Below are 15,918 nucleotides of genomic sequence, written 5' to 3' on the forward strand. Positions count from 1 at the left end.
CACCTGCAGAAATGAGATTTCACGACACACAACCTTTCTATATTATTATTATTATTATTATACATATTACCTGCCAATAATAGGGCAGCTCCTTACCTGATATTTTAGTTTCTCTAATCTAATCAACGTGATGCAAAGAGTTACTACACAACAAATTCAGTGACTGGACCTTCCAAAGGAGCAACCACCTTGGAAAACAAGAATTGTGCGATGGTGAGAATTTCAGAGCCATCAAAGCAATCAAGGAGTAATTGGGTTTCTTTCAATTGTTGCTCCTCCTGCTGCTCAGGGTCTGACTGGGAGGCCTTGAGGAAAAAGCTATGGCTCTTTGGTAAAGAAAGGAAGTTTCGTTAGATGGCACTATTTACTCTAAATCAGGATGGACGAACTGGTCAGGACATGGTGACACCACTTTAGGCATCACCAGCCACACAGGATCATTAAATAAGCCCATGGAATTGTTATAATACCATCACAGTCAAACTGGAGCTCAGCCCAAAACAATATTCCTGATGGATGAGTAACATTTGCTTCAAACTCAATTGAATTCATCTAATTTAAACCTCATTGCCAGGCTTTTCCATGGGTTGTAAAGGGTTGTGGCTGAACAACAGCTTTTACCTCACAACACACTTCTGTGCATTATTTTACATGTAAGGCCTGCATGCCCAGGTGCCTAAAAACAAAGTGCTTATTAGTGCTGCACATCTAATCCCAGCTTGTTGTCTATAATTTGTATTTGTGGCCAAAGGACTTGTGGACAAAGTTTTAGACTTGCTGGGAAAGAGGTTTGAACTGAGTAGGAGAATAAACATCGCAAATAAAATCTTATTTCAGGTACAAACTTGAAGTTTGGCAGAGAGATAGAGACAAATCTTTTTTATTAAATGAACACGTAACCTCTCAGGGAAAAAAAGTCACTGTCTGCCTGTATAGTGTAGTTTGCTTCTTGCTTTTTATTTTTTGCTTTTTACTTTTTTCCTTTTTACTTTTAACATTCAGGAAGTGAATAACTCAGAAAAATAATTACATGCACATTTAGCCAGCCAGGCTTTGAGAGGAAATTTTTGGAGAATAGACACACTGGAAGAGGTAGCTGAACAAAGTTTTATCATTGCTGCATGTTTGTTAGTGGACAGAAGAGGCTGTGCCTTTTCACAGCAAAGATTTAGATAGCTAATCTGGGCAAACAGCTCTGGCATTTCCTCACTTGAATGCTTAATTTGTTAGCCTCCACTTTTATCTTACCTGCTTTCACACAGAAGGCAAACATGTCACAATCCTTAAAAAAAATAAAATCTAACTGTAAACTTTCACTCTCACTCCCTTAAAAAAAACGTATAAAGGAAAACTTGTTGAAGAAAACCATCATACCACAGCAAGTTAACCTGACAACATTCAGTATTTCAGGGTACAATATAAGACTGTTCCCCACTACCAGAATCAAGATTAAATATAAAACACTGCTATGAACACAAACTTCCTCCAATAATATGGACTTTCATAAACACAGTGCACATTTTTTTTAACAGTTTGTGTTTTGTATCCTATGGGAGATTTAGAATGGGCTTGTCTGGATCGATCAAGAACATGAAGTAAAATGAAATTAAACCTGTACAACACCATTCTATTTCTTTTTCTTTTATATTCAGCTGCTGGTTTGTGTGTGTTCTTTGAATTGCCATACTTCCACAGTCCCACAAAACCACGGGGGAAACTGAGGATTGAATTAATTCCACACAAATTGTGTGATATCAATACCTCAGAAGGCCAGATAAGAATCTCTCACAGTTGTTGGCTCTCCAGAATCAGCTTTCACTGGACAGTTGCTTCAACCTCTCCTCTAGACCTGCAAATTCCCAAAAATCTTTACGAGAGCTCACTGTTAATGCAAACAGAGTTTAAGCTTTTTATTCATTTGTGAGATTTTTTTCTCTATGAAAATCTCCAGTCAAAAAATATCTTACATGTGACTGTTCACTGATTCTGCATGAAGCAAATTGCCTTACCCCAAGGCAAGCAGATTCCCTAGAGGTTAACTGGGAGTTTGTCTTCAAATAATAGATACTACATTTCACTACAAATTATTAGGTCATTTTACATGGCAACATGGCTATAAAGGACCTGTGCAATCTCAAGGGCACTGGCAAATTGTAACTTCTTTGAGAAAAACTTGTTTAAAAAAAAAAAAAAAAAAAAAAAAGGAGCAAAACAAAGCAGCCTCAGAAGGCCAGACTGCAAACTCATCCCTTACATTGGTCTATTTGCAGAGAAAGTCTCCTAATTTCAGCCCTACTTAGGAATTCACTCTGGTTGCTGGCAAAAGTAGATATCTGGAATCTTAAATGCTAGAATGCAGTCCTCATCTGGGGCAACTAACTGCCTTCTTTAAATGTCTTCTTGGAAATATCACTTGGGATCAAAATCCTTTACAAAACACTTTCTTACTGTGACACAGTGTGTACTAACATTGATTTCTGTGTGTCTCCCTGACAATACTAGAATTGCAATCTCTGAGTGTTTTATATCAGAATTTAGTCACCCACAGAACTCCATAAAATAATTAAATGTATTTCTACAGGAAAACATTATTTCTATTAGGTATTTAATCCTAATTAAAATTTTATCTGTACTTTCAAGACAACAACAAGCAAAGTCTTGTCATATTTTTGGTCCAACATTTGAGAGCACTGAAAAGCACCTAAGAAATAACTCGGGATCTGACATTCAGGACCTAAATGCCAGTGGTCACTGCACACTTCATAAAACAAAGAGGATTTTCTTTTAACTGAATTTAGCATGTTATTACTAATATTCATGTTACTTTGCTTGTTATTCTGCCAGCTTTGTCTATTCTGTGAGGATGAATATGGACTTTGCCATTCATCACAGGGGATGAAACACTGATCACTCATACTCAGGAGACAAAAGCTAAATGTATTTCCTCCTTTTTCCCAGGAGCTCTAGAAGTAGAACTAACTGGAAAGCAATCTGAGAGCATGAAGGTACACAACCATCCAAAGCACAGCACGCAAATTGCAATTTAAAGGAAGAAAACAAAAACCCTCCCTGCGTGCTGCAAGTGCACTTGAGCCCTTTTATTTCTGGGCATTATGTTGGTACAGGAAGATACCAGAACGACTTTGGACCCCATTAGCAGAAAAGGTCAGAGCAAGCAGTCAAGCTCCCTTCTTTCAGGTGGAAGGGTGGCTACAGACAAATAACCACAGGCAGAAAAGGCAGGGAGAATGTATTGGTTTTATGGAAAAGACAAGTCACAGTAAGAAATTAGTCTTAACCTGTGCCACTGACTAAAAACATGGGAGCTCAAATTAGCTACCTCAGAGCACATAAGGTTACCCTCTTTCCCTCTTACAGGAGAAGTTGCCCATTCCTAGATCCTGATTTGCTTTTTTACTGGAGAACTCAAAAGTTATCTTCTGCACCACGGACAACCAAAATCAGGGAAAAAAACTGTGGCAGAGGGGTGTTGACATGTTGTCCACATTGGGACAGAAATAAGGTTTGATCAAGCTTCATCCCAAATCCTTTCAATTGTCTTTTCAACCATAATGGAAATAGGAAACATCCATATCCCAGCTGTCATGGTTTAACTCCAGACAGTAACCAAGTACCACACAGACACTCCCCAGCTCCCTGGTGAGATGGGGAAAAGAATCAGGAAAAAAAAAGTAAAAGTTTCATTGAGACAAGAACAATTTATCAACAGAAACAAAGTAAAGTGCAATAATATTACTAATATTAATAGCAATAATAATAATGAAGAGGAGAGAGAGAGAAATAAAACCCAAGAGAGAAATAAAACCCGAAAGAAACAAGCAATGCCCAATGCAACTGTTCACAACCTGTTGAACAATTCCCAAACCATCCCTGAGAAACAATCAGTCACTTCCAGCCAACTCCACCAGTTTATAGACTGAGAACAATGTTCTATAATATGGTATATCCAGCTTGGGTCAGCTGTGCTGGCTGTGCTTCCTGACAGCTCTTTGTGCTGCTCCTCACTGGCAGAGAACAAGACACTGGAAAGTTCTTGACACAGCATAAGCACTGCTTAGCAACAGCCAAAACATCAGGGTTACATCAACATTATTCTCATAGTAAATACAAACCACAGCACTGTACCAATTACCAAGAAGAAAATTAACTCTATCCTGAAACCAGGATACAACTCAGACCAAAAAGAAAGGTCTTGCTAGAGAATTCAACCTGTGGAATGAACTTTTTTTTTTCTTCTTTTTTCTTTTTTCTTTTCTCTTTTCTCTTTTTTCTTTTTCCTTTTTCCTTTTTCCTTGTTAGGATTACGGTTTTTAATTCAGGCTTTGGTAGAGATGGAAGAACCAAGACTGTTACTACAGATGTCTTGAAGAGAAAGGTCCTGCAGAAAGGACAGTCAGACCTTGTATTAAATCTCCTCTTAGACCAGCAGCTGTGTTGTCAGTGTAGCTACACTGGCAGTGAGAGAATCTATGAGTAGGAGTTCCCTGAGATCACCAAAACACCACATGAAGGTTCAATGCAACGATGCTCTTAAGAAAGGGCACTCTTTAACCCTGTGCATTTTATTTTTTAAAGTAGAAAGGGATTTTTATTCTTTTTTTCTCTTCTTGGAGGGAGAAAAACAAATCATAAGTTTCCGACACTGCCAGCACAGTGTAATATTCAACAGTGTCTTATGAGAAGTAAAACATTTCTTAAGGAAACCATAAATTAAATATAATAAAAAAACCAAAAATATTAGTGAACATAAGCATTATAATCAAGGACATCTTTAATACTTAAAAAAAAATTCTTTTATTCTATTCTTTATCTCCTATTCACAAGCAATTGAATATGCCAATTAATTTAATTCCTTTTGGTTCCCCTGCTAACTCAAGAAAAAGAATTTAAGTATTTCTTAATACTGAAATGAGCATGTTTTCATGAATTCCATAATTAACAAGCTATACTTTTATACAGCATATAAGAAATAGAAAGGCACAAAATATGTTACTTTTCCATTTGAGTCAACTAAACAATAAAATACACGATTGGTAAATCCCAACCTACACTGGAAAAGAGCAGGACTGAGGAAATACAAGCACAGTTTGTGCTGCATTTCTCTGACAATCCTCTGAGGAAAGGAGGTGAGAAATCATTGAAACTGAACCCAAAAAGCAAAATTTTAATCATTGAGTAATGCTTAGTACATGACAGTGTTAGTGGGTAATAAGAACAGATTCAGTTAAAATGAGCACCACAAAAGTTGGCTTTACCTCTCCAATGCACTTTTTTCTAATCTTTCTTTCTCCTTCCTCTGACGTTCTTTGTTCTTCTTAACTCGAGTTTCCCACAGTCCTCTTATGACAGAAAAGTCAAATATTATCACCTGATGCCCCATACTGTCGACATTAAGCTGCTCCTGTAAGAACAAGCCAACATATCAGGAAAAAAATAATGATGAAAACAAGGAACTAAGCTATCATTTTTCATTAAAATTGTCTGGGGAGAAGAGCTGAAGGCATAAGAAATATTAACATAGCACGCTTTCTATCTTACTCAATTTATCCAGGGGTTTTGTGCTGGCAGTAATCAATGCAGCTTACAATCAACTTCTACATAAAATCTATGGCAACAGCTACATGTTAAATTTCTTGTGTCCCTTACACTTTTCCCTTTCCAAGATAAAGACAGAGATGCAAAGGAATACTACTTGGATTAAGTAACACCAACAAAAACAGCTTTAAACACTTTGCATTTTTAACAATTTCTGTAATATTAAAACGAGAGCTCCCAAAGAATTTATCAATTTTTAAATTGTGCAAATTCATCTTGGGTTCTAGTTCACCTACTAAAATCCCTAATGTAAGCACACATCCAAATCTAGATAAAAGAGGTGAAGCTATACTATTTTTTTGGGGATCACTGGTAAGGGTACTATCATCACGATATAAGTGGCTTTCATGAAATGTAGCTAGATCACCTACACAGAAAAGTCACTTATTTAAACTTTGTGTGAGGTTTTATTAAAAAACAAGTTTATTATACCATTTCCAAGCTTATTAAAAAAATAAAGAAAAGAAGGAAGAAAACCCTGCTGGACTGTCTACTGATCAGTTAAAGAGCAATCTGCCCCTTCCTTTCCTGGGTGTTTTCAAGTTTGTATCTATATCTTTTTTACTTTATAGTGATCATTTTTTCAAAGCCTTACATTCTCCAGCTAGGGCCACTTATTATCTGTCCTTCTCTTATAATACTGAGGAGGAATGGGAAATTATTCTCCCCTTTGTATTTTTTTCTCTCGTGGCTTTGTAAATGTCCTTTTCTCTTTCACCCTCTTTCACCTGTAAGATGTTACATCTCTCTGTAAGACGTAACACACAAAGAATAATTTCTTCTGAGCCAGCAAAACACCCCCCTGTCCTCTGCAAAATGCACAGCATGGACACAAAAGGATTATGTACAGGTACCCCCACAGGAAAGTTTCCTACCTGTTTGCCTTATTAGTCATCTCAGTAAGAAAGTGCCCTACAAATACCTGCAGGTACTGGCACAGAGACTGGTCAGAGACCAGTATCTTTCTATTTACATAGCTTTCTGTACCTTAGGATGTTTATATAAAATGTTATCTTTGCTGTTCATAAAGCTGCTCCCGTTGCTTGTTTATCTTTGCAAGTACTAAGAATGTGGCAAAAATAGTTCCCGACCCATCTGGAACCAACTGCTGACAACAGCCAAGTCAAAACCCCATTAAAGCAGTGTAATTAGAACAGTGACCTTCTTCTCTGGGGAAAGGTTTACCTATAATCAGCTGACCCTCACAAAACATATTCACTGATAATTTACAGGAACTGTTTGCCACATAAAATAAAACATTCACCTCTGCTTACCAGAGAAAGAAACCCAGTGACAAGGACTTCCCCCCTCATAGTAACTGCAGACCAGCAGACACTCTGTAAGGTCTAATTAATTCTAATAGATCAGTTTATAGCAGTGTGTTTTGGTAGAAGGACTATTGCAGGAGCTGATTTGTTGCCAGACAGTGAAGTTGCAACTGAACACTTGACCTCTATTGAAACTAGATGGCCTTAATCAACACAGAGTCTGAGTAGACTGTGAAAGTGCTCTTTTTCCTTGACTTTTTCCCCACCTTCCATCTCACAGGTTAAGTCATCTGTTCTTTACTGAGGCACTGATTTATTAGACACTCAGGTTGGAAAAGTTCATACAGCTTTTATTCACATATTGCACTAGGCTGCCGTGCATTGGGGGGGTTTTCTTCAGTGGTAGAACAAGCAGAGGACGAACTTGGGTGGGAGGTGAGAGGTGTCCATCATAACTCCTCAGGACTAATCCCTTCAGAAGGAGCAAATCCACAAATCCTGATCAGATTAGAGGGTGACAGGCTTTAGAAATATTCATCAGGACAAACACAGAATGCTTTTTGCCACCTACAGCTCTGAAAAGGTCACCTAACAATCTTCACAGAGCTGTTGCTTTACCCTATATCCTCACCTAAAAAATGGGCAAGTATCAAGCATGCATTAGCCAAAGCTCAGACACTACCATTTTTCTGATGACGAGATGTTGCCCAGAAAAGAGAGCCTGGCAAACTGGCCAAAACTCAACTAATCTGATCCTAAGTGTGGGTTCTTCAGGGTACCTACTCATGCATGGCAAGAATTTATGACAGAAGAGGCAACTACCAATAATGATTTCCATTTCTAGAGATGCATGGGGGTGTACATGTTCAACATCACATACTGTGGTTGCTTTAATCTATTATTATTATTGCTGTTGTTATTGTTATTGATGTTGTTGTTATTGTTGTTGTTGTTACAGGTTGGAAGTTAAATTCGGGTAGAGAAATGTCTCATTATACACTTCTTTCTAACTTCTTCCCTTCAAGTGGAAACATTGCTGTGTATTATCCCATGCTTGAGTTCTTCACAGGTAATCACTATTATCACTTTACCAATTGCCAGGAAGCAGTGAAGTTAGAAAGGGCCTCTGGATGTCACCCAGTCCAACTGCTCTGCTCAAAGCAGTCATATGATTATTCACCCAAATCTATACTGCAGCCCCCTTCCTCTTCCAAATTCCCCATCCTTTTGTAATTCAACATTGCTAAATTATGCTTTAGATCACCAACACAACTTTGTTAGAGGATGCATGGTTATAACATTTATCAATCTTTTGAGTTATTAGTGAGATAGATCACAAAAGCAAGGCTATTCAGTAATGTATTCAATTTATGTACAGTGCTTTCCAGGGGAAAGGGGATTCAGAAACATAAAAAGAAGGCAAAAATATTGTTTATAGGAGAAACTAGTGTGGAGAAACTAGTTCTCTGTCTGTGAAAGCAAACAATCTTATCCCTAGCCATTTACACCTCCCAGGAAATAATCTACAAGGCCTTAACCAATATCCTTAAAAGGTAACATACTAGGTAGCCAAACTAATCTTATCTTCTCAGTTATGATTAGCTCAGAAACAAAGCTGGCCATTCATGATATCTTTTTTTTTTTTTAATTATTGCAAGATATTCCTTTATAAGCAGCTACACATTACATTTAAGGAAATATTTTAAAGCAATATATAATTTAATTAATTAATTTAATTTTTTTAAAAATAGCTCTTTTTTAATAAGTATTTCATTATTTGACAATGTGATAAGAGAGGTTGTGACCAGAGAGACTTGTGCTAGTGGCAGAGGAGATAAATTTCCTTTTGTTACACTCTTTCCACTCTTCATGTTTTTTTTAAGAAGAGAGAGAATTAAAAATCCTTTCGAACAGCGAGGCTTTTGCAACATCATCTCTTCCTCAGCCAGGAAGCTGTGTCATAGAATCATAGAATCATAGAATCAGTTGGGTTGGAAGAGACCTCTGAGATCAGCAAGTCCAACCCTTTGTCATCTGCAACTTTGTCCAGTTTTCATCAATAAGGAGCTCATAGGAATCTTTATAAACAGAATTTTCCCTCTATACATTCTAAACCACAAATTGATCTTTCTCTCCCCCAGGGCGGCACTTTCAGTCCAAGATGCTACAACCAGCAGGATTTTCTCAATTTCAGCATTCCAGAGTTCTGTGCCTTCACTGGAGCACCTCTCCTGCCAAGCAATTCTCTCAGACTTGTCCCACTGCGGGCCCCATTTCAACACTGAGACCCTTCTCCTTACCAAGTGGGTCTAATTTCTGGTTTCAGAAAGAATAAAACATCTTCCCTTAACAGTGTTGCAGAAACTTTATTCATTTAACTGGATATATAGATAGGCCTATTAAAATCAAATACAGTCCTCACGTGTATAAGGATAATGACACTCTGAAACATTTGGAGGATTAAGTGGCAAAAACCCCAAAATCTTAGTGATGATACTCATCATATGTTTTATTTAAATGATATAACATTAATGCTAAGTGTTATTGCTAGTAAAAGCATCTGCCTAAGTATCTGCATGGATTATTTTTATTTTATCATTTATTTTAACACCTATTTTATTTTATCATATAAATTCACCTGAAGGTATGCAGACTGTTCTCCAGCATCTACCTCAGACTTTCTTTTTTAAATAGCAGTAGTACTCAGGAGGCCTATAACCAGAATCTTTTCAGAAAGTTGAAAACAGAATGGAAAAGATATCTGCCTTGTGACGTCTATAATCTTTTTTATTTTTCATTCACTGTTTTTCATGCTGTTGCTACAAACATATGTGTGCTTCAGATGTCAACCCACCACTTAATTCATGTTTGTAATTAACTTAAACTAGAGCAACACCTGCACACTGAGATGTTTCAGTGTGTTGTGGGGAGGTGGGGAATCATTTTGACAAAAATATTGTCTTGTAAGTTGTGCTATTTTATGTGCTCATTATGAACCAGAGAGTGATCAGGTCCTGGAGAACAAACACCACCAAGGTGAAGCTTTCAACTGCCACATTTTGGCTGTACATTTTTGAACACCCCATGTCTTGGAGCAATTTTACTTTTTAGGAGGTAAATCAGGAATGGAATTGGCTCTGAAAATGACCACCAAACTAACCCCTTCCTTCATTCTCTGAAGAATCAGACCTAAATCACCTCAAAAAGAGACCCTTGAGAGGCTGAGGGGAGAGGGGATGACGACACCAACACAAATCCAAGAGACTGAGTTTAAATTTTTGGCTCATCACATAAGAGTTTGAAAACCACACATCAAAATCTCCACTCCAGGGTGAAACCTGTTTCCACCTTGTAGAGCTAAATACACAGATGAGATGTAAAACTAAGATAAAAAGAAAAATCAAACTTCCACAAGGAATAATCTCCATGCAATGAACCATAGCACAACAGCCTGCACAAGTCACTTACTTTTCTCCAAGAGTCTCCCAGAGGCTGCTCTGGAGTAAGGAAATTAATTGTTCACCATGTTGTGTTCAACAGATACCCATTAAAATATAGTTGGAAAACTGAGTAAATAACCCTACATGACACTTTCTGATACCAAATATACACAATTCTTTGTTTTACACAGAGATATTTAATTTATACATAAAATAATCTCTCCAGTAAAACTGGAGAGATTTAATGTGCTGTGCCTCCAGTAAAACTGGAGAGATTTAATGTGCTGTGCCTTCAATGCCCTTGCTCCCTTCAATACTGAACCTCCAATCCTTGTTTACAGTCCTGCCACAGACCACCCAGATGCATCCACAGCCATCCTTGATGGCAGCCAGTGATCCCCAAACCTCTTGGATTTGTTACCACTTGACCTCGGAACCCTGAGCAGGCACTTGACAACTTTTTTTTTTTTCTTTTCCTCCAGGGCTTAGTATAAAGGGAAGAAATGGTGACTTGCTGGACCTTTGGAGGTGTACCCAACCTGGGATACGGAGGACTCAGGCAACTGGGTTCCAAACAAACTGCTGACGAGTACGTGAGCTAAAAGCAGCCCTGAATTTTGGACAGAAGGCCTTCCAGAGAGCAAAAGGGCTTTTGACATCAGCAGCTTCATAGAAAGAACAGTTTGAGGCCTTTCTGCATTCATCACAGCACCTGAGAGACATCAATGTGTAGATGCACTGAGGAGCATAATAGAGAAAGAAAAAAAAAGGACAAGCAATGTCTTCTTTGGACAGAAAAGTAGCAGAGCACAGGAGAAGATTCACATTCTTAGATGTGCTGACTCTGTGGCCTGCCAGGATTAACTCCACCAACTCTTCTATGGCTTCTCCCTGTTCACCAACATTATCTGTCTTGTCTGCAGCGGGTTGAACACAGCCGGTCATAAACCAAAACTACATTGGCTTTATTATGCTACACCTCAAACTCCTCTGAACACAGGTGTTAATGCTGGCCAGCTTCTCTGTGCACAGTGCATTCTGTAGAACAAGACCTGTGTCTTCTCTTGAGTCTGGAAAGACTCCAGCATAGCTTTGATACCACAGGTACAGCCAATATTAGTCTCTGTTACCAGCCCTCCTGATTTCATGTGGTGCCTGGTTGCCCTCAATAACAGCACTGTGTATAGTTTCCTTTGCTCTTTTACAGGAGTCACTAAATTATTAATGGCTTGGTTTCTTCCATTTGCTTAACAGCCTGGTTCATTTGGGCCCTTTTTCTTTCAGATAATCACCGTGGGAGATCTGCTGCAATCTAATGAATATTACTGGCAGGATTACATAGGGGAAATGTGAGTGAAATATTTCCTACCAATCCTGCAAATAATTTCTTAGGAAATAAGATCACTCACACTGCAGTTCAGAATGATCAAGTCATTTATCTCACAATAATTCAAGGGAAACCAGACATTTGGGTAGCGACCGAACACATTTTCTGTGTTATCAAGATTAAATTACAGAAACATGCTGTGACTGAAAGAGCAATAGAGATTGTGACAGTGTTCATCATATCCCAGTATATTGTGCTAACTGTGCACAGCTTGTAAGTGAGGTGGAGCTTCCCTGTGCCACTTGGGGAGTAGAAGAGGCCTCCAAAATTGGAAGCTGCTCTTCCCTGCCTAGTCTTGCTACCAGTAACAGCCTCTTACTGTTCTACACCAGCAGGGAATTATACTCCCTGCTAATTTGGGTGGTTTCTCTGTCACTAAGCTTGCCAAAAGTGCAGATTTGACAGTTAAGAGTTTCAGGTCAGGGATCCAAGACAGACTGTGCTTCAGATCACATCTGCAGGCACGTGTGTGATGGCTGGGTCCTGGGGAACACGTGGCACACAGGGCAGTGCCAGGGATGACAGAGGCACTCCCCCAAAGGCCTGGATCCACAGAGATCCAGCTATTGTAGCTACACCACGGAATAAATAGAAGAAGAAAGGGACAAGCTGCTCCAGGGCTGGAGAAAGCAGTGCTGACACCTGGACGTGAGCCCAGATGTTTGGGGAGTTTGAAACGTTCCCTTTTGCCCTCTCAAGAGCACAGTCTCATCCAGCTGGCTCCCAGATAAGCAAACACAGACAGGCAGTGACACTCTTAAGCTATTAATTAGTCCAACTTTCACTGAAGTTAATTTCAGAAATTAGTGTCTTTGCATATCATGGAGCTTAATCCTGAATGTTCTGATGAATCAAGATCTTTTTTAGTTTTCTGACTTAAGAGGAGTTTAAGACCAGAACCTGACATTAACCTCTGTCATACACAAATAGATAACATTTGCATAGTTTACACAAAACAAATAAGAACAAATATGTCTTTTCTAGACCTAGTCCTTATGCTTCAGGTAGAAATAACTTTGAACACCATAAAATTAAAAAGAGATAGGCAAGGGCTAAGCTTGGTTTCCACACATTTTTGTGTGCATATTTCTCCCTGTCCAGTGCTGCAACACAATGTTTTACTGACAGTTTTCATTAATCAGTTCCTATTCCAGATGTAAATTAACCAGTCTCACAAACAAGATTCCTCTCTAGCACTGCAGTCTTCACATTTTGATTTTTAGACAATTTTTCACAGGGCTATTCATTAATTATGTCTTTAATTATGGATTAATTAGTAGCTGATTTACAATATTCCTCACACTTCCTCAACTCTTGTAGCAGTAATATGTTTGCCATCAAGCATGATAGATGTTACATATGCAAGGGGATTTATTACAGTAGTATTCTCCTAGTACTTCAGTGAGCTACTAATTATTCTTCCACTGACAGTAAAGGTAATGAAACACTGGATTGATGTCTGTGACATAAATGCATTCTTTTTTTTTTTTTACTGGGTATTGCTGAAGAGAGGTCTAATTCTCTTAAGATTGAGAGAAAAGCTATTTATTTGAAATGGGCGTGTATTTTAAAGCTGTTTCTTGTCAAAAGAAAAACAGTAAGCTCGAAAGTGTATTACATATTTCTTAAGGTGCTGATTGCATGAGTGTAGCTGTAGTCAGAAGGTCTAAACAATTGTCTTAGGTAGTACACAGCAGGGTCCTGGGAAATGCAGGGCATGTGCTAAGTACTGACTGGAGAGACTCCACTGGACTGCTCATGCACAGACCCATGGCAAATAAATTTGCACTCATTGCCACTGAACAAAACATGAAGACTTTGATACATAATTAGATTATATTAACTAAGCATAACACTACAGTTTCAGGTTTTTCAAACCTGTTCTTGCCCTTCAGTTTTTTAACACATCTCATTGACTTTTCTTATTTTTATTTTTGATATTTTATTATTTATTATTATTATTATTGTTATTGATATTTTTTATTATCCTTTACTTAAGGACACTCAACCACCCCCAGTAAGCAATACTACTACTACTACCTTTTGTGTCCCTTCAGAGGGTCCAGTTTCTGAAGTTATCTATGTGCATGACAGCATCAAAATTTTAGGCTCCCAGTTAGTCCTAATTGTGACTAATCAAAGACCCTCAAAATTTTGATCATTTCCTTCTGCTCCAGAGGGCAACTTTCCATTTAGAAAGCATTGCTCTAAGAATCCAACCCAGTCATCTGCCTCTAGTGCAGAAGGAGAGAAAAACCTATGTCTGACCTATAGCAGTCCTGTTTCCAGTGTTAGACACAAGATCATTAATTGTATACAGAGTGAAATGCTCATAGTTCCTAAGCTGTTAAATTCCGTGATTTAAGATATGGCAGTTAATTCAGATAAGCAAGAGACAGTGCTGCTTTCAGCTACTCCAGCAGCCAAGCTCCTTTAGCTCAAACGGTCCAAACCCCACCACAAAGTCATGTATTTTATCAGCTCTCTTCTCTCACCACATCTGTGTCTTTACTCTTTCCCACAAAACCTTCTCATGCCTACGGACAGGAGACACAGTTGGCATGGATGGACAGCTGGACATCCTCCTTTGGAATAATTCTCCACCTTCACCTTCTGCCTTAGAAGAGCAAAGTGAGTGAAACTCTTTGATAGGGTCTACCTCTTTGGTTAATAAACATTAGCATCCACCCCTGACCCTTGAAATGGTGCTCAGTTAGCTGCTGTTGGGAGGAAAAGCAATGGTCAGCCCTTTTTAGCCTACAGAAAGTAACATGTCAGTGATAGCACATAAATACTTATGGTAGCAACAACAACAACAACAACAATAATGATAATATTTGACTTTAAATTATAGGCTTTGTTCATAAAAGATTTAGCAGGTTATATATCTCCTATGCCAGTTAGATTAGCTGTAAGTAGCCTACAGAAACTGAAGTTCTATTGCTCTCTTTAAATTCCACTGTAAATTTTGACAGACAGCAAAGATAAATGGCCAACCTCTCCAACTATTTTTTTTATTGAAAATCATTCTCACACCAGCATATGCCCTTGAGATGTAACAGCAAGGGTTTATTATACTGAGTCACAGAGCGAGTCTTGAAAGATTTCCTAAATTTTAAAGTTTGGATTTGTCACAAGTGTAAATCTACTTAGAGGAGCTGTGTATGGGGTGAATCTTAGTCTCTTTAAAGGTATCCACCAAATATGCTACCTTGTACGAAACGCTCCATGCTCCAGTTATTTTTCCCATATCCATTAGCATGCAAAAATCCACAGCTCAGAAGCAGCAACAAAGACATGACAGCTACTTTCCCTGCCATTTTCGCACATCTGAAGAAACACAATAATCAGCAAAACTGTCACTCACCTACTGCTAAAGAGCACGAGTGTCCAGAGCTCCTGGGGGTGCTCTGTGGTTATTCAATTTGGGACACTGAGGTTGTTTATAGCAGTAGCACAGCTCGTGGCCAGCCAGACCTGTTTGAGCCCAGCAGCGTGACTGGCCTTCCAGATGTACTAATATTCTATATTTGTACAGTGATAACATGATCTGTGGTCTTACAGCAGAGGCACGGGCAGGATAAAGTGTCTGCACTGCAGTGACTCGACACAGGATGAGAAACAACAGCACCAGGACAGCAGCTCATTTGCTCCAGGGAAAGTGTGACAGAGCTAATGTTGCTCATGCTTATGTATTTTCTTTGGAAAAGGGGCAAGGAGAATAAGAAAAAAGATACATCTATAGTGTGCATTCCTCTGGTACAGACTAGGTCTTCATTCCCATGTCCATACAGTTCCAAGATAAACATGCAGACAGTCCCCATGAGTGATTGACCCAGAGAAAGAACTGAAGTGTTTCTAGTGAAGAGTTTGGGTCTGACATTTTCAAAATTGCTTTTGGTTAAATTTCCTTTTAAATTCAGCCTTTCAATTAAAATATTATTTAATTTTCTGAATTAAAAAAAAAAAACTGGATTTTTTCAACAACTTCTGTTTATTTTTCATCACTACCAGTAATAATAAGCATTAATCACTATAACTGGGTTTGGCTGAATCTTCAGATACTGGTTTTACATTTCTGCATTTTCAGTATCCTTGCTGAAATCATATTACATTGGTACCAACAGAAATGGAAAATCCGTTCTGTCATCTTAGTCTTCACAAACACCAGTGATAAAAAAGGATCACTGCATCCAAGTTGTCTACC

The 15,918-nt window shown here is 38.4% G+C and overlaps 1 protein-coding gene across 1 annotated transcript in view; it reads right to left on the bottom strand.

Annotated features, from left to right (window-relative positions):
* The window catches only part of LRRC2 (leucine rich repeat containing 2), a 64,337-nt gene extending 49,109 nt beyond the window's left edge, over window positions 1-15,228 (bottom strand). The window contains exons 1-2 of the mRNA XM_064643259.1: window positions 15,079-15,228; window positions 5,277-5,422 (exon numbers count right to left, since the gene is read on the bottom strand). Of these exons, the coding sequence (XP_064499329.1) occupies window positions 5,277-5,401 (125 nt within the window). The 5' untranslated portion in view covers window positions 5,402-5,422; window positions 15,079-15,228. The remainder of the gene's footprint in view (window positions 1-5,276; window positions 5,423-15,078) is intronic.
* Between the last annotated feature and the right edge of the window lie 690 nt (window positions 15,229-15,918).

Source organism: Pseudopipra pipra, chromosome Z (genome assembly GCF_036250125.1).
Source record: "Pseudopipra pipra isolate bDixPip1 chromosome Z, bDixPip1.hap1, whole genome shotgun sequence".
NCBI lineage: Eukaryota > Metazoa > Chordata > Aves > Passeriformes > Pipridae > Pseudopipra > Pseudopipra pipra.